The sequence below is a fragment of the Meriones unguiculatus genome, chromosome 12, assembly GCF_030254825.1.
Source record: "Meriones unguiculatus strain TT.TT164.6M chromosome 12, Bangor_MerUng_6.1, whole genome shotgun sequence".
NCBI classification, from domain to species: domain Eukaryota; kingdom Metazoa; phylum Chordata; class Mammalia; order Rodentia; family Muridae; genus Meriones; species Meriones unguiculatus.
In genome coordinates this window covers 98242557-98262846 of record NC_083360.1, presented here as the reverse complement: position 1 = coordinate 98262846, position 20290 = coordinate 98242557, and the positions used below count along the sequence as shown (strand labels likewise).

The window sequence follows — 20290 nt, the reverse complement described above, 5'->3', positions numbered from 1 at the left end:
CTTCAACAAATGTTGCTGGTCTAACTGGATGTCTACATGTAGAAAATGCAAATAGATTCATACTTATCACCCTGCACAAAACTAAAGTCCAAGTGGATCAAAGACCTCAACATAAAACCAGATACATTAAATCAGTTAGAAGAAAAAGTGGGGAAAACCCTAGAATTCATTGGTACAGGAAACAACTTCCTGAACAGAATACCAACAGCACAGGCTCTAAGAGCAACAATCAATAAATGGGACCTCATGAAACTGAAAAGCTTCTGTAAAAAGCAAAGGACAACATCATCAAAACAAAACAAATGCCTTCAGATTGGGAAAGAATCTTCACCAACCCTTTATCTGACAGAGGGCTAATATCCAGTATATATAAAGAACTAAAGAAGCTGAAAAGCAACAAACCAAGTAATCCAATTAAAAAATGGGGAACAGAGCTAAACAGAGAACTCTCTGTAGAGGAATATCGAATGGCAGAGAAACACTTAAAGAAATGCTCAACGACATTAGCCATTAGAGAAATGCAAATCAAAACGACCCTGAGAGTTCACCTTATACCCATCAAAGTGGCCAAGATCAAAAACTCAAGTGACAACACATGCTGGAGAGGTTGTGGAGCAAGGGGAACCCTCCTCCACTGCTGGTGGAAATGTCAACTTGTACAACCACTCTGGAAATCAATCTGGCGCTTTCTCAGACAACTAGGAAAAGCGCTTCCTCAAGATCCAGCCATACCACTCCTAGGCATATATTCAAAAGAGACTCAAGTATACAATAAGGACATTTGTTCAACCATGTTTGTAGTAGCCTTATTTGTAATAGCCAGAAGCTGGAAACAGCCCAGATGCCCCTCAACTGAACAATGGATACAGAAATTGTGGTATATCTACACAATGGAGTATTAATCAGCAATGAAAAATAAGGAAATCATGAAATTTGCAGGTAAATGGTGGGACCTGGAAAGGATCATCCTGAGTGAGCTGTCCCAGAAGCAGAAAGACACACATGGTATAAACTCACTCATATAGACATATAATATAGGATAAACCTACTAAAATCTGTACATCTAAAGAAACTAATTAAGAGAGAGGACCCTGACTAAAACGCTCAATCCCCATCCCAAAAGTCCAAGAGGATGGACATCAGAAGAAGAAAAAAACAGGAAACAACCTAGGAACCTGCCACAGAGGGCTCTGCCCTGCAGACTATCAAAGCAGAAGCTGAGACTTATGGCCAGCTGTTGGGCAGTATGCATGGAATCTTATGCAAGAAGTGGGAAATAGTAAGATCTGGAGAGGACAGGAACTCCACAAGGAGAGCAACAGAACCAGAAAATTTGAACACAGGGGTCTTCCCAGAGACTCATACTCCAACCAAGTACCATGCATGGAGATAACCTAGAACCCCTGCACAGATGTAGCCCATGGCAGTTCAGTGTCCAAGTGGGTTGCATAGTAATGGGAAGAGGGACTGCCTCTGCCATAATCTGATTGGCCTGCTCTTTGATCACCTCCCCCTGAGGGGGTAGCAGCCTTACCAGGACACAGAAGATGACAATCCAGCCACTCCTGATGAGATCTGATAGACTAAGATCAGAAGGAAGGAGAGGAGGACCTCCCTATCAGTGGACTTGGGGAGGGGCATTCGTGAAGAGGGGGAGGGAGGGTGGGACCAGGAAGGGAGGAAGGAGGGGCTTATGGGGGGGGATACAAAGTGAATAAAGTGTAACTAATAAAATAAAATACAAATAAATTTAATTTTTTTTTTAAAAAACTAAAGACCCTACTGCATTTGCATTGGAAAAAACAAAACAAAACAAAAACAAAATCAAGAAAAACAAGGCACTTCATAAATGCCCTAAGCCTTATTAGCTTCCATCTTGCCACAAAAACCGGAACAGCCGTCAAAAACACAGACACCTGAGAACCCTGGGTGGGTCTTTCCTGCAAGGACACAGCTAAAGAGCAGTAAGGACACACCTTCTCCAGGTGCTGATGGGTCTGCTGGGCACTGCAGCCTGCTTCGCACATCAAAGTGTAGGCGCTGTTCATTAGTACCTGTACAAGGTTAGCTCACACGACGCAGGAAGAACTTGGTGATGGAAAATGAGTCACAACAGCTTTTACTTGGTAAAAGGTCATAAGTTTATGACTGAGGTAAAGATAGAATGTGGAAGATTTGTGTTGCTGATATTATACAAACTTTCAGAGAACAAAAGGTGAGAATTACCAAGAATTAAATACCACCTAAGTTCTTCTGGAAGCTAAACAGTGGAAGTGCGATGTTTAGAACTTCTGTGTATAATTTTAAGAAAGGCTTTTTGATGGATTCCCATTGCTAACCCCAGGTGATTGTGCAATTTAGAACACCTTTAAAAGGCTGACTTTGGTCAAAGGGAACACCTAGCGTTCTGACTTTAGTTTTTACAGAGGCATTTAAAAATGTTTAAGTAAACACTGCTGTCTCCTTAATTTGTCAATAGGAGACAGCAGGGTGTGTATGCATGTGTTGTGTAATATTCATGTCGCTGGGAAAGACTGCATACTTGCCTTTAGAGTTTGCATTTCCTCTCAAGTACTCTAGGTGTGTGGCTATTACTCAGCACCTACACCACCCATGAGAAACTCCATTTTGATCACACATTAGCTGTTCAAAGAAAACAAGCATAATAATTTGAGCCAGTCTTTTGACCTGGGTTTGGAATACAATGATTTTATGTCATAACTAAGTACTTAAGGAGGAAACAGTTTTTCTCAAAAGGTAGCCATAGGCTCATAAGCACATGTACGAGTCTCCTCCGCAGCCCTCTGTGTATGTGCATGTGTGTGTACTGAGCATGTGTGCAGACCAGCATGTGCACATGTGGATAAATCTGTGTGTTCGTGAGTGTGTACATGTGTGTGCGTGTTAGCCCGGGTATCTGTGTGAATGGTTTCATTCTATCACACAAAAGCCCCCAAACATTTAACGTTGGACTGTGCAGCTTCCTTAGGTAATCTTCCCTCCCAGTCAACAGTCCCCGTGGCCCCAGTCGCTGCTCTCTCGATGTGGTTCTAGACCGACTCTGCTGGTGCTTGCTAACAGGGGAGTAAACATGTACTGGAAGCGCAGGCGCTGGGAGGAGCCGACCACCCGGTAGGAGGGCACATTTCTCCCCAAACACAAATCGAATTTCTAAACTTCCATTTATCAAATGAGGTTTTTGAAGATGTATCATCATTATCATCATTTATTACAATGTATTCAATTTATATCCCCGCTGTAAGCCCCTCCCTCATCTCCTCCGAATCCCACCATTCCTCCCTCTTTCCCCCTATGCCCCTCCCCTAGTCCACTGATAGAGGAGGTCCTCCTCCCCTTCTTTTTGACCCACTTTGGAAATCAATCTGGTGCCTCCTCAGAAAGTTAGGAATAGTGCTACCTCAAGATCCAGCTGTACCACTCCTAGGCATATATCCAAAAGATGCTCAAGTACACAACAAGGACATTTGCTCAGCCACGTTCATAGCAGCTTTATTTGTAATAGCCAGAAACTAGAAACAACCCAGATGAGGAATGGATACAGAAATTGTGGTACATTTATACAACGGAATAGTACTCAGCAATTAAAAACAAGGAAATCATGAAATTTGCAGTCAAATGGTAGGAACTGGAAAAGATCATCCTGAGTGAGGTATCCCAGAAGCAGAAAGACACACATGGTATATACTCACTCATAAGTGGATATTAGCCATAGAATGTAGGATAAACATACTAAAATCTATAGTCCTAAAGACCCTAACCAACAAGGAAGACCCTAGGGAAGTTGCTCAAATGTGTGTTTTTTTTTTAAATCATCATTTTAACTTTAAAGATTTTTCCTATTAAATTACATTTTTAAGGAGCAATACCTTTTTCTAATATTTAAATGTTAACAACTGAGTTCATTTTTCCAAGTAAAGCAGAGACCCACTTCAAGTAAACATATCATTATGCTCTTTATCATTATGTTATTTATGATTAAACATTTTACAGATCTCCTCTGTCCCCCATCAATTATTTACATCAGTTACTCCAAGCCCATGAATTTCAGGCAGGGAGTGAATCGTGTGATATATTCCTTATAATAAAATTAAAATTTTTATTCCTATCTAGACAAATTTAAGTGCCAATAATACACAATGAATGGTCTAAACCTGAGTACAATGAGGTAGCCTTCAGGTAAGTGTGAACACTGATTGCCACAATAAGAGTAATCCATTCTCACCAGAGTTTCCTTTCCAGACCACTCCTCTTAGGCTCCCCTGCCTTCTAGCTCTGACCAAAATAGTACTCAGTCCATTTCTCTCACTATAATTTGCATCTCCTAGAATTTTTTTAAGCATCTCTAAGTTTTAATGTATTGATAATAAAAGCAATTATCACAGATCTTTCTGAGACATGCTTTGGTGGAATAAATATTTTTTTCTTGATAAGTACAATCAATTTTGTGAAAAAAAAAAAAAAAAAAAAAAAGATGACCTATTTACTGAAGCATAACAAAAACAGAAGTTACATTTTGATACTGTAATCCATATTGCATTTACATTTGAAGAAAATACAAAATACTTTAATATATAAATATACATTAAATATATTATCTGAAGTTCATTCAATTGCAAATTTTTCATTTTTTTCAGAATTGTTCTCAGTGTACAGACATTAACTGTCGTTGTTATAATCTACTGCTCTTTTGTTTGTCTGCTCTATTTTAGATACTTTTACAATTATTATTTTCTTTTTTGTGCTGGGGCTCAAACCCAGGCCCTTGCACTTGTGTTGCTACTGAGCTATGTTCTCATTCTCTCTAAACAGTAGTTCTAAATGTCTGTTTCTGGTTGTTGTCATTATAAATAAATGTCACTGAATTTGAGTATCCATCTTCTACCCTGTAACCGTGCTGATTTAGTTTTCAGTCCTAGTGCCTTTGTGGAGACTCCTTGTGATTCTCTACACAGTTATGCTACCTGTAAAAAGTAAGATGTGTGCTCAAGTCACAATGTCTGGGAGCATACAGTGAGACTGCCTCCATTTTCCTGCCCAGCCTCTCTGCTCAGTGCAGCCACACTTGCTACTTGTAACATGTTATAAAACTAAAAATCTGTTATTACGATCCAAACTATTTCCTTTGGAAGAGATTACACATACGTGCACTCACATGCACATGATAATGAGTTCTATCACCTATCCCATCTCTACATCCATATTTAATGACTCAATTTTCTTATCACACTCTTATTCTGTTTGTTTACTTGCCTGATAAATTTGTCAGAAATTATGAAATTTACATTTGGAGTGCTACATATTTGTTTGTCTCCTTAAATATTTTTTGCTTGTGTGGAACACAGTCTATTTAACTTACTTAAAGTCAGTCTGACTCTTCAGACCCCGGCCCTGAACTTTTGGGGCGGCCTAGGGAGTGTTGGTGTAGCTGAAGCAACAAATGTCTGAGCACCCTACCTCATGTCTTATGGTTTAAAAACTCTTTCTGTTTAGTGGAAAAACACAGACTACACCCCATTCTGAAAAATCTCCTACAATTGTTCGCGTGCTTCTTTCCCACAGACACCTACATACATGTGCGCTCCAATCAATGCTCGCCTAGGGAATTCAAGAAGGGCCCGTCTCCTCTCTGGAGCTCAGTTTGCAGATCTGGTTTACTACTGCTGGTGCCAGCTCTGCAAACCCAAATTATCTGTCCCCAGTTCAGGGAGACGCTGGGGTCTGTGCAAATTTTTTAACCACTAAAAGGCTGGATACATTTTGAAATATGAGTTGAAAGAACAATTTGTGGGACCCATGTCCCTTGCAGTTTACGTTCAGTGTCTCAAAAGCACTGTTTCAAATATTTTATTCCCTTTATTTTCTTAAGACTGAACGTGAAATCCAATCCATGCTACCGTGGCTAAAAGTAAAAGCTTGGTTGGTCTTTAAATGAATGCAGAGCCATAAACCATTAGCACTGTGCAACTGCAGACTATACTATGAACTCCTAGACTTGAGCAAAATGGCAGCCATGATGACACTGCCTATTCACACTGAGCCGGTGATGGCCTCTGCTTAGAAATGTTGGGATTGTGCTGTTATGTGCTGAACAAATGTTCTCATCAAGTCAGTATCATACATAATTCTATGATTCCTACAACAGAACTGCAGCACAACTGAAGGAAATGCCTAGTTTTCAATCAAAAGCACCTAAATGCCAACAGTTTCAGTGAGTAAACACAATTGGATTCCACAGTCTCCCATGTTTGGTGTATAAGGTAGACAGACATATATCTTTATGAAGAAGATAAAGGTTAAAAGTGAAAGACTTCTGATGGCCAGAAGGACCGCTGCGAGACACTGTCTTCTGGAAACAGCAGGGGTGTTGGTCCCCTAACTCTCAACAACACTGTTGCCTGCACAAGAGCACACCATTACAACATGGAAGGAGAGGATGCTCACAAGGCCCCACCCCGAGCTGAGCTATAGGCGTTCAGTGGCAACTGAGGGAAGGAAGACAGGGAGGGTTAGTCTCCTCCTGGGACAAGAGGTTGCGCAGACCTAAGTGACCAGCCATAAACTGCTGTAGATATAGCCAGCACTAATCAGACTTGGTGGATCTTTGTTGTTGTTGTTGTGGATGTACTTACAAAAGAAAAGGACATGCATTTGAGACAGGAGTAAAAGAAAAGGTAGAAATGATATAATACACTGTACTTATGTAAGACATGCTCAAAAAAAAAAAACCCTATAAAACAAAGAAACAGAATCTTACTGAAAAACTATTTTCAAAAGAAGTCCTGGTAGCAGGAAAAGTAACATGCTAACTCATACAATGTATATGAACATTTTAACATATCTAGTTGTATTTCAGAAGGGTCTCCTTACATTAATATGCAGGCTAAGTGTGACGATAACAAAATAAAAGGAATGTACTTACTCATCTAATTCTTCTTCACTTTTCGAAGCATCAGCATAGAGGTACTTGCTCATGTCCACAGGTCTTAGGTTTTTTCTCCTTGTAGACTGGGGTGGAGAATCCTTTATCAGTACAAAAGTCTCTGGCTCATCAAATGGGTTCAAGTACTGTGGAGTCCGGGCGCCTTTAAAGGGATGACAGCTGTTATTATAAAAAGATTCTTCTGGTTTTTTAGGTGAAGTTGTTTCAGTGATTGGTTCTATAAAACAATAGTAAAAGACGGGTTAAAAGAACAGCATATGATATCCTCTATTTTTAATGTTTTCAATAATAGGCATTCTTGAATTAATGAACTACAAGGTTGAGAGAGTGCAATAATGAACCAAGTAGATATTTTTGAAGAGCAAAGGAACCCTGAAGCTCAACAAAATGTAAACTGCAGAATTTCTGCCTACGTCTTTAGGAAGAGTACTCTTAAACACTGCCTCTTTAGATTGCTAATGTCTCATGGCTGCCTTAAAAATGCGCATGCACAGGTATGTATGTGCATGTGGTTTATGCATGTGAGTTATAAAAAAAAAAAAAAAGCTTGAGTTACAAGTGATTGTAAGCCTCCTGAGATGGGGGCTATGGAATGAAGGAGGGTCTTCTATGAGAGCATTACAAGCTCGTAACCTCTGAGCATTAATTTATTTTATTTATTAAAATAAGATGGAAAGCAATAGACAAAGATATTTTTCCAGCCCTCCTCATGACAATCTTTGAAGTGTCTGATACCAATATGATAGTATACAAACTTCAGAAGTTTTAAACTACTTAGAAGTGCAGAATTACCGTTTATCTCTCTATACAAGCTTTCCATCCCAAAATGAAGTCCAGTTAACTTGATTTTTAAGAGCATAAAAATGGATTATACTTTTAAATGATACTTGGTGGCTCTGCCAGCGCATACCATCTAGGCATCAAAGCACCTATTCTGGACTGTGCACAGCATACACTCACACATCACTGCTGGAACAGCAGGTGGGCACTTACCAGGGCTTGCGCACTCTACCACTGAGCTGTATTATATCCAGAGCTAAACTTTTTAGAGCCAATAAACTTGAACCTAATCAACAAGACTAGCACAAGGAAATCCAAGTTGGAATGCTGTATTAACACCCTGCTGGTGGGGCTGAGGCTTTAGCTTGGTGGTGGAGAGCTTGCCCAGCAAGCATAAAGACCCAGGTTCAGTCCTCGGTTCTGAAGAGAAAGGGTGTGCGAGGGAGAACACACCATGATTTAGTGTAGTTCACTTTTAAAACACTCAAATTAATTTGAAAACAAATCTGAACACAGTTTTGGTGATAAAAATAGACATTTCCCAAAGTAGAGCAAGCCAAAAAAACATAATATATTAAAAGTAATTTAAATTATACCAGACAACTCTAGCAAATAGATAATAATAGAAAACAGAAATTCAGTCTGGAGCCCTGAAGCCACATAGCAAGCTTAATACATAACCGCTGAGGTGTGCAGGGGCTGGGGCGAGGGGTAGAGATGGGGAATGGAAAGGGGCAGGTCCCAGCGGCTGTCACTCTAGCCTAGACTATAAGCTCTGATTGGAGAATCTGTTTCAAAAATAAATTAAATAAATAAGATGGAGAGCAATAGAGAAAGATATCTTAGTTAACCTCTGTCTCCCAATTATTACCACTGTCACAATCACAGCAAAAAAAACAAAAACAAAAACAAACAAACAAACAAACAAAACGATCGTTTTATAAGTAACATCTCAAGAAACTTAATCTAATTATTATGTGACTTTCTGGAACTCCATCTGTTTCTGCCTCTCACCAGTAAGATTACAGACCTCCACCCCCACGCCTAGTTTTTTACATAGGTGCTGGGGATCTGAACTCAGGTCCTCATGTTTGCACAGCAAGCATTTTATCTGCTGAGCCACTGGCCCCAGTCTTTCCTCCTTTAAAGAATTACTGTTATTTATGTATTGATTCTTTTCCCTGCATGCATACAACACAGCACTTGTATGCCTTGTGCCCTTGGAGGTCAGAGAGAGCATTAGGTCCCCAGAGTTTCAGTTCCAGAGGTTATTAGCTGCTGCTTCAGCACTGGGAGCTGATCTCATGGCCTCTTCAGTAGAAACAAGTGATGGTCTTGCTGAGCCATCTCTCCAGCACCATTCATTTAATTGAAATGCTAAGGTTTATACTGGCCAAGTTGGTGTCAATCTGCTGGGGTGAAGTGACCTCTTGCTTCTGCCTCCTAAGTAGATGGTACTGTAGCCACAATCCACCAAACGTCCATGCTCAGCTTGCAATTTTCAAAACTTAGAGTCAAACAACCTATATTTTACAAATTAGCCTGGAAAACTTATTTTTTCTTTTCACCAATCCAAACCAAACCCCTCTGAGCTAGGATTTTGTATATTAAATTGGAATAATTATAAGAGAATTCATAAAATCATAATAAATACTGAAATGAATTTAAATACAGCTAAAACTATACAGAAAAGTTTTAGCAATGATGTCTTTTAATAATATTGAAATATTATTAACATTTTAAAATTTTTATTTATTTTTTAATTATTACAATTTATTCACTTTGCATCCCAGCTGTAGCCCCCTCCCTCATGCCCTCCTAATCCCACTTTCCCTCCCTTTTCTCCTCCCATGCCCCTCCCCCAGTCCACTGATAGGGGAGGTCCTCCTCCCCTTCCATCTGACCCTAGCCTATCAGGTCTCATCAGGACTGGCTGCATTGTCTTTCTCTGTGGCCTGGTAAGGCTGTTCCCCTATCAGGGGGAGGTGATCAAAGAGCAGGCCATTGAGTTCATGTCAGAGACAACCCCTGTTTCCCTTACTAGAGAACCCACTTGGACACTGAGCTGCCATGAGCTACATCTGTGCAGGGGTTCTAGGTTATCTCTATGAATGGTCCTTGGTTGGTGTATCAGTCTCAGAAAAGGGCCCTGGGCCCAGATTTTATTTATTTATTTATTTATTTATTTATTTGTGGTTCTGTTGCTCTCCTTGTGGAGCTCCAATCCCCTCCAGGTCTTTCAATCTCCCTCTTCTTCCATAAGATTCCCTAAACTGTGCCCAAAGTTTGACTATGAGTCTCAAGCATCTGCTTTGATACCCTACTAGGTAGAGTCAGAGGCCCTCTGTGGTAGGCTCCTGTCCTGTTCCGTTTCCTCCCTCTTCCAATGTCCATCTTGTTTGCATTTCTAAATGAGGATTGATCATCTTATCTAGTGTCCTCCTTCTTGATTAGATTCATTAGGTGTACAGATTTTAGTATGGTTATCCTATATTATATGTCTGATATCCACTTATAAGTGAGTATATACCATGTGTGTCTTTCTGCTCCTGGGATTCCTCACTTAGGATGATCTTTTCTAGTTCCCACCATTTGCCTGTAAATTTCATGATTTCCTTGTTTTTCATTGCTGAGTAGTAGTCCATTGTGTAAATGTATCACAATTTTGTATCCATTCTTCAACTGAGGGGCATCTGGGCTGTTTCCAGGTTCTGGCTATTACAAATAAAGCTGCTATGAACATGGTTGAGCAAATGTCCTTGTTGTATACTTGAGCATCTTTTGGATATATGCCTAGGAGTGGTATGGCTGGATCTTGAGGTAGCACTATTCCTAATTGTCTGAGAAAGTGCCAGATTGATTTCCAAAGTGGTTGTACAAGTTTACATTCCCACCAGCAATGGAGGAGGGTTCCCCTTTCTCCACAACCTCTCCAGCATGTGTTGTCACTTGAGTTTTTGATCTTAGCCATTCTGTTGGGTGTAAAGTGAAATCTCAGGGTCGTTTTGATTTGCATTTTCCTGATGAGTAAGGACAGTGAGCATATCTTTAAGTGTTTCCCTACCATTTGATATTCCTCTGTTAAGAATTCTTTTTAGCCCTGTACCCCATTTTTTAATTGGATTACTTGATTTGTTGGTGTTTAACTTCTTTATATATTCTGGATATTAGCTCTCTGTCAGATATAGGGTTGGTGAGGATCCTTTCCCAGTCTGTAGGCTGTCGTTTTGTTCTGATGACAGTGTCCTTTGCTTTACAGAAGATTTTCGGTTTCATGAGGTCCATTATTGATTGTTGCTCTTAGAGCCGGTGCTACTGGTGTTCTGTTCAGGAAGTTGTCTCCTGTGCCAATGAGTTCAAGGGTCTTCACCAGTTTTATTTCTAATAGGTTTAGTGTGTCTGTTTTTTTGTTGAGGTCTTTGATCTATGTGGACTTTAGTTTTGTGCAGGGTGATAAGTATGGATCTATTTGTATTTTTCTATATGTAGATATCCAGTTAGACCAGCACCATTTGTTGAAGATGCTATCTTTTTTCCATTGTATGGTTTTGGCTTCTTTGTCAAAAATCAAGTATGCGTAGGTGTGTGGATCTATTTCTGGGTCTTCTATTCGATTCCATTAATCCACCATTCTGTTTCTATACCAGTACCACGCAGTTTTTATTACTGTTGTTCTGTAGTACAACTTGAGATCAGGGATGGCGATACCTCCAGAAGATCTTTACAGATCTGTACAGGATTGTTTTAGCAAGTCTGGATTTTTTGCTTTTCCGTATGAAAATGAAAATTTTTCTTTAAAGTTCTGTAAAGAATTGCGTTGGTATCTTGATGGGAATTGCATTGAATCTGTAGATTGCTTTTGGCAGGGTGGCCATTTTCACTATGTTAATCCTACTGATCCATGAGATTGGGATAACATTTTTATTATAATGCAAGGGAAGCATTTTCTATCCTCTGTAGGGAAAGGGAACATGGAAATGTCTCAACCTTTTATTAACGAATTCTAGAGCACAAATACTTAAGCAACAGAAAACTGGTCAACAGAAATGAATTTTTACTTCTACTTTCAAGATAATAATTACAAAAACTGAGCCGAGCAAATCCATCAACTATAAAACCAAAGGCAAAGAAGTGGGTCCAGCAATACAGCCTGGGCTCCAGGCACATGTGTGCCACCTCTAAGACCCAGAACACGAAGCTGGGTGGGTGGAGAGGGGGCAGGACCGGGAGGAGTTGGAGGACACGGATATACGTTCAAAATACACCACCTGAAATCCTCAAACAACGAGATGTTCTTCTTTATAAAGTAGACAAACTGCCAAGGTACAATTTACTGACAATAGCCAGCCATGAAGAACTTCAGAATATTTCACATACACAGTAAGAAATACAGTAATTTTAAGTGAGTCACTAAAGTACTGAATTTTTTTAAAGGTGAATGAATGAATGAGAATTAAAACTGTAGTGAAAAATATAAAAAAATTACAATACATTTTCTTCTTCAAACACTTTTGTTTATTGAGGATACAAATTTTGAATTGGCAAAAAATTACTTCTGGGAATACTTATTCTGAAATTTCTAGTCGCATACAGTGAAGAGAATAATAGCTGCAACATATTTTATTAACTTTCTTCACAAAACTAAGAATTCTGAATAAGGAAGGCTTACTACTTCCAAATAGAAATTAGCAGTCTTATGGGACATCACATAATCCATGATGTGACTACTCTTTCCACAAAGTGGTTTCACATATATTTAGCAAAATTACATATTTAGTTTTGAAATGAAAAGCCTAAATGCTGGCATCTTGAAATAATTTCATAATACATTCAAGCGTACAAACTCAGAGATCTATAATGCATAATCAAGAGCAACGTGTCCATTCGCCTCAGTTCCAGACCCATGGGCTTCACTGAGCCTTGACAATCTAACCTATTGAAAGTGGTTGCCTCTCAGACTTACTACAAATCTATTTTAACATTATTAGTATCTTAAATATGTTCATAATCGATAGCTCACAGACAAAATTAAACTGACTAATCTGGAGTGAGGTAAGAAAGCAATGAGAAAGAAAGGACCCTGAAATGACACTGCCATGAAGCAGCAATTCCTGAAGCTCAAACTCTTCTCACTCTGACAGTCAGTCACCAAATTATTCAAAGCTCGTAAAGATTTCATAGGAGCAGGCAAAAAGATGTAAACAGTAGCTAATCATTCTTGCGTTTACCCTGAGCAAGGAGTTTAATTAAACAGCAGTCTCACTTTTCAACAGCCCTCACTCAAGCATTAAGAGTTTAAAATGACTTGGTAAGAAAAACGATTTAGGGAGAAAACTTTTGGATTTACTCCGTACAAAATAGGATTGAGCAGGGGCTTGTGCATGGGCGTGTGCATGCGCGCTTGTGTGTGTGCCTGCGTAAGACTGCGGTGGCTCTTCCTTCTCTGCTCCATACTCTCACACACATACAACTCGCTGTCACTACTGATTATGACTCTCAGCCGGAGACAGGCAGCGGAAGTAGCTGGCTGCTGGATGCCCTGCTACTAGACATCAGAGTGCAACAGCTAAGTGAGGAGAAAAACGGTCTCATTTCATCCGCATCAGCATGTTCCACAAGGCGGCTTCAGAGGGTATGCCCACCAAGGAGGTTTAAAATACCCAACAGGTAAACTACTATCTCAATAGCAGATCTTTTACCATCTTTTTGATCAGCATGATAGAGAGGGATTAATAAATGATCAACTGCAAGTAGTATTAAGTGCAATAAGAATTTACACAACTGCCGTTTGAAAAAAAATATGCCCTCACAGTGCAAGAAAACACAACTATACACGGAGTTTTTGTGTTAATTATAATTTTCTACAAAAAGAAGCTTCTCAGATAAGGGTTAAGCCATGAACTGACCTATGGGTATAGCAATACATCATTAGGGGTCATCACTTTACTGCAGACTACGTGTGGAGACGAACATATTACCTTCTGAGTCAGGATCTCCAAATGGATTTAATTCTGTTACATCAGGTTCATCAAAAGGATTTGTATTCACAGTGGCCAACTCCTTCTGTGCTTCATCCAAAAAGTTAAGTGTGTTGATAAGTTCTGAAAATAAATGCATGTGTAAAGCTCATCACAGTTACAATGAATCATGGGTTTTGGTAATTCATGAGATATTTCAAAATATTAAAATTCACATTAATAATACCTGCAAATAATAAGACAGTATTTTATGAGTGGCAGAATGCCATTCAAGTATTTTGTAGTACACCAATATTTGAAAATAAACCAAAGGGGACATATTAAACTTGGGAACTATATCAGATAATGAACTATAGTAAAGAAACTTGCTATGTCAACTAAACTTGATTTCCCAGTGCTAAACAGACTTGCAGAAAAAGTCTTTTAAACAAATATAGACATGCGTACTCTGAAGAGTGTATGTATAATAGTAAGCTCAATGAAGAAGCAGCACGCTACGTGATTAAAAACACTCAGATGATTCAAAATAACTCATATCAAGAAATTTTCTAGCAAATTTGTTAACGATAAGGTTTGCTATCTTGTTGCCTGGTGGTGTGCTACAAATTACCAAAGAGAACATTCAAGAAGGTACACAATGACAAAACTGACAGGTAAGCAGACAGAAGGCAGAACGTAGCAAGTCACAGTAAACAGGCAATCAGAGCAGAGGGAGGAGAGCTTTAGACCTTCAGAGGAACTGGCTGATTTAGCTGAAGGCATATTTGCTTGCTTTATGCAGTCATCTTGATCTTCATCTAAGCTGCTCAGAGCATTCAACTGGTTTACAATTTCTGTAAACAGAAGCCAGTCAAGACAAATGTAAGGTCAGGTCACTGAACTAAAGACCAGTAGAAGCATGCTGTTATCAAAAACAGACAGGAGACATTTGATTAATCAAGAAATACATTCAGAAATGTTACTTTGATGGATTATAACAAAGGTAAATAACTGGAGAGTATTGCAATCATTTTACTGTTAACATTTTATTAGTAGCATAATCACTATGTTAATAAACACAAAACATTAACAATAAATAATGTAAGTGTGGTTTATACTGGATTTTTGACAACTCTAAGAAATAGCAAAAAAAACAAAACAAAAAAAAACAAAAAAAGCAAAAACAAACAAAAAAAAAACAAAACAAAAAAAAGAAATAGCAATAAACGTCTTTGGAGAGTCAGTCACTATTTGTCTTGCAAAATTCTTAATTTAAACTAAAGAATTTAAGACTTTCTCTATCTGAATAATATACAAAGTAATTCTTCATGTTCTACTATGTTAAAAATCAGCAAGGAAGAACTAAGAACAGGAAGTAGCTACTATTTTCTCCTCCAAAAGCACGGTACTTACCCCATAAAAGACAGACTGAAGACAAGGATAAAGAAGAAAACCACAGAACTTATTTGCATATGAAAATTGTCTTTATACATGAATCACAAACAATATAAAAAGGCCTCACTAGGGTCACCTGCTTAGTCCTCAGCATTTCCAAAGCTAAGCCTAGGACAATGTTATATATGAAGATAAACTAAACAAATCCATACCATTTTGTGAAAAATGAAGAAAACAAAAATATACAGCAGTTTAAATTTAATATCAATACATCTGTTCTTCAGCACTATAAATTTAAGTATGCAATAAATTTTATTTGAAGCAAATCAAAGAATGTTTGTGATGGCATTACCTTCATACACTTAATTGTTTGAACAGATATTTGTCAGCCTGTGCCAAGGCTTCTGCTTGGCACACAAGGATGAACAGAAACAGACATGGTATTGTCCCCAGAAAATTTTCATTCTACAAAGACACTAATAAGTAATATTGAAACATACCTAATAAGTAACTAAATGAATATTAGGCTTTCAGAAATGTTATAGGTCTTTGAACGAAATTTATATAAAAATCAATAAGCTTATCAATTTCCTATATCCAAATGAGAAAATATATTTTGTCCGAGTCAAACTGCTTTAGAGAGTGAAAGTCAAGCACTGAAAACATGGAATAAACAAAATCAAACCCAACTCAACTCTATGACCCTATTTGAAAAGCAGTAAAAAGGGCAAACTGTATCTGACTGGACAATACTTAAACAAACAACTTTATCACAATTACTATTTTACGGGGGCGGGTGGATGAGTGCATCGTCATGTGCCTGGTGGAGATCAGGGGACAACTTGCACGGGTTGGCTCTCTCCTATCACGCGAGTCCTGGGCTCGGCAACAGCGCCCTTCCCTACTAAGTCATCTCTCCAGCCCTTCCTGTGCTGAACACATTAAAGTTTTGAGCATTATTTTTATTTAACTACGTATGGATGTGTGTGACTGTGTGAGTATGTGCACAGATCAGTGCAAAAGGCCACAAAGTCCACAAGAAAGTGTCAGATCCTCTGGATCTGGGGTCATGTGGTTGTGGGTGCTGGGAATGAACTCAGACACCTGCAAGAGGAGCATACGTTCTAAAGCACCAAGCCATCTCTTCAGCCATCTGGGTTCATGGCTTTAAATCTTGCTCTGGAACTCAGGTTACAGCAAATTCAGTAGGAAAATTCATTCACAAATTCCATCCTTTCCTCCCCACTGATCATTGTAACATTGTGATTTTTGTAAAAGCATAATGAGTTGGAGGAGTAGTAATGTCCAAGTGTTTAGTAGTCTTTACTGAGCTTTTTATTTATTACTAAGTGTGTAGCTTTTAAAATTTTGCAAGTCACATATTATTAACTTTGAAAACTGAGCAATAAGAAAACAAATAATGCCACCAGCTAAGATGTATTAAGCAGTGGGAGAGGCTTTACATACATTATCAGCCAGTCCTCGCAAACAGCCTGTGGTGATATTTGTAATATGTGTGTCCACCCTGTATATCAGTATTGTTGATTTGCCTACGCTTCCAAGTGTGTAATTACTTTGTTGAAAAATTTTAAACAATACTCAAAGACTTAGTTTTTTTAAATTATTATATGTTTACAAATCTAATCTCAAAGAGCATAAACCCACCACTAATTAAGTATCCCATGGGACGGTAGAAACCACTAAAGATGTTTTACTTCATGCTTACTACATGAAGATATTCCATGGAGTTTTACGTATAATATGTTCGAATATTATCAAAGTGAGTCTTCCAGGAAACTATTATTTACAACATAATTTTTCTAAATGTTTCAAAAATTTCCTCCCTCTCAGCATGTTCCTGCTAATATTTAAAATCAATGGTGACTATTACTTTGTTAACATCCCAAAGCATTTATTTTTTTCTATTATTTTCATTAATGACAAATCATCCTGTCCTTCCTGGCCTCATGGATTTAATCTAAAGCTTAAGTAAATCCTTACTTCATTCCTAAAATTTTTGCCTCTAGGATTTTTTTTCTTATATTAATGGGATGGAGAGGTAATGTTGTCTATACCAACATTCCTCATGTGTAATCTAAATAACTGTTAATCCAAAAATTTTAAATCTCCAAGGAAGTAGCACTTTTGTTAACTACTTCCGCGTCTGAGCTAGTGCTGCCCCCGCGGCTTTGTGCTTCATGGTGCACATGAGGGTGTCAAGGAAGCAGTCAGACAATGCGTGGGGACAGACAGTAAGCAACAGCATGGTGTACATGAGGGATGCCAAGGAAGCAGTCAGACAACACTCAGTGAAGCTAGGACAGGCATCTCAGGGGACTGCTTCCTGGAGTTTTACATGGATGTGTTTTAGCACCGATCGAACAGTATTGTGATAACCATCATAAAACAAAAAGAACATAAAAGGAAGCCATGGGAACTTGACTTATGTCAGGAATTAGAGGTGTTTGGGCTTACGCCAGGGACAGAGAGCACAAGGCGACAACGCTGGCAACGTTCGGCCGTGAGCTTCGCCCTGAGAGCTATGGGAAGCCGCCGTCGGATGCAGTGGATGCTTTATCAGCTGCCTGGTACTGGGGGACTGCAGAGAGCAGCCCCGGGACTATGGCGAGGGCTATTTTGCTGGGAACAATTTGTGAAGCTTCCTATGTAAATACTTCAGCTGGAAGTTGCTATGTGGGTCTAGAGACTGAAATACCTAGTCTTGTTAGTTATCCTGCTGAAAGAGTACTTTTCTGTTTCTTCCAAATCACCAAATTAATTTTTCTTTTCATTGGAAAATGTTAAAAACTTCAGTAAGATTACAACTACGTTAATGAATTTTTTTAAACGGAAGATGTTCACAGGAAACACATCATCCTGGCCCAATATATATGTAAAGTGTGTGTGTGTGTATATATACCTATTAAAGCCTTATTTCCCTGGGAATGTGCATACATAAAAAATATTAACAATGCTGTGTAATAGTGCAGAAAAAATTCTACCCTACACTACTGTTCAGATTGAGCAATCAACTCCCAGAGCAAAGCACTTGTAGAGCTGTGCTTACTGGCCTCGACTTGCTTCACACAGTACAGCTAAGGGAAAGAAATTAGAGGCAGGCAATCGAAGCAAGGGTCAAGTCATTTGTGACTTTTCCTTACTGTTAGAAGTTACAAGATAGAACTGACCAACAGATTATCACATTGTAAACAGGAAGGCAGCATGGAAAGTAGGAGCTGTTTGCTCTTAAGGAACCCAGTAGGTTAAGTTAAAGGAAAAAGATAAACTGCCTAGAGCTAGCACATACCTGAGAATCTTGTCATCCTCATCCTTCTCCTAAGTATAACTAGTTTAGTAGCAATACATCTTACTTTAAGATAGCCCAAATAGTAACACCTCAACTTCCTGGCAAAGATCAAGGTCAAAAAGATGTCACTTTCCTCAAAAGCTTAAGCCTGCACACATTTGATTTATGGATACATCTAACAGGTTTAGTAATGCGATTTTCAAATAGCAGCAAATCAGAATGGAGAAGGAAAGCAGAGGCTGCTTCAAGCAGGCAAGTCACTAGGGAGCATTCATTCTCCCTACATCTTCAATCGGCCCCTCTCCAGCTGTCCCTCCTAACAGCTCATATACAATAAAGTTGCTCTCCCACCCTCAGAGATAAGCCCTTCAACCATTATTCATGTTTGTTTGACCAGTCTTTCTACCCAAGTCTCTTAAACACGATGTCTTTTTTGTTTGTTTTGGTTTGGATTTGTTTGTTTGTTTGGTTGGTTGGTTGGTTGGTTTTTGTTCTTTTGAAACAGGGTTTCTCTGTGTAGCCCTGGCTGTCCTGGAGCTCACTCTGTAGACCAGGTTGGCTTCCAACTCATAGAGATCCACCTGTCTCTGCCTCCTCCTGAGTGCTGGGATTAGAGGTGTGTTCCACCACCACCCAGATAAATAGCACATCTTAAAAACATAGGCACCTGAGATTTTTTTAAAAGTGTGTGTGTATGTGTAACCAGAGAAGCCAGAGAATGTTTTGAATAGACTGGGGCTAGAGTCACAGGTGAACTGCTGTCAAAATTAGTGCTACAGACTGAATGTGAGGCCCTGAAATATCAAACAAGGGCTCTTCACTGCCAACTCATCTCTCCAGGCCCCGTGTTCTGCAAATTTTCACCCATCCTCAACACTTAACTCCCTCCACATTGCGTTCATCCACACTCCACGCCTACTTTTCATCTTCCTCATTGACCCTGCTCTGAGTCCGCACGTGTCTGTGTATCTGTGTGTTTTGGAGTCAGGGTCTCACTATGTAGCTCAGGCTTGCCTTGAATGTGCAGTGATCTTCATACCTCAGCCTCCTGGGTGTTAAGATTGCATGTATGGCCATGCATGGCTCTCACCAAGGTAAATTGTAACTGGCATAATTATGCCATCAAATGTGGAGAAATAACCTGGGGCTTGACTAGAAGCTTCACTCCTGTTGTTCAGCATCCAGAGTGCTGGAAGTTACCATACATGCTACCAGAGGAGGAAGGTAGGATCCTGTGGGCTACAATAGTAACTGTAGCAACTACATTGCTAGAATGGTACCCTGCCTGGAAGATATCCTCACTGACGCAATAATGGCGCCAACAATAAGGAAGAACCAACCACTTGTTTTGACTGGACTTAGGGCCTGCTCCATGAGGTGGGATCTATATCTGATACTGTTAATGAGGCTAAGAACTTGAGACTGCACAGCTCATGGGCCGTAAGGTAAAAACTATTTTTCTAAGTGAGTACAGCAATAAAATGACTCTCAACAACACGCCTCTACACCTGTAGATCAACCCAGCGCTCTGGCTCCTCTCGGCACAGACCCACAACTGGACAACGCACAGAGTATTCTAGCCCAGCTGCCATGTCTTATTGCAGCCCTCCTTCAAGACCCAGCACACTATGTACAGAGAGGTGATGAGAGAGCATTTTCCAGACACAACAGAGCTGGTACACGTACAAACTCACAGAGCCAATGACGGCCAAGTGCAAAAGCTGTATAAGTTCAAGCCAGACGAAATGCCAGAAAACAGGAAACGGAAAGCAAGTCTCATCCCTAACTAAGAATCTCTTGGCAACTGATAACTGCCAGGAGAGGGAAAATCAGTTTTCATCAAGAAGTAATGCTGAGTACATCAACCACACTCGAGGAAAATCCATTATG

At 39.4% G+C, this 20290-nt stretch overlaps 1 protein-coding gene across 18 annotated transcripts in view; it reads right to left on the bottom strand.

Annotated features, from left to right (window-relative positions):
- The window catches only part of Ehbp1 (EH domain binding protein 1), a 246186-nt gene that overhangs the window by 128106 nt on the left and 97790 nt on the right, over positions 1-20290 (bottom strand). For 11 of the 18 annotated variants that reach the window (XM_060365165.1, XM_060365166.1, XM_060365175.1 and 8 more), the window contains exons 8-10: positions 14448-14552; positions 13720-13842; positions 6941-7178 (exon numbers count right to left, since the gene is read on the bottom strand). In XM_060365165.1, the coding sequence (XP_060221148.1) occupies positions 6941-7178; positions 13720-13842; positions 14448-14552 (466 nt within the window). The remainder of the gene's footprint in view (positions 1-6940; positions 7179-13719; positions 13843-14447; positions 14553-20290) is intronic. The other 7 variants (XM_060365174.1, XM_060365179.1, XM_060365182.1 and 4 more) reach the window with 3 other exon arrangements.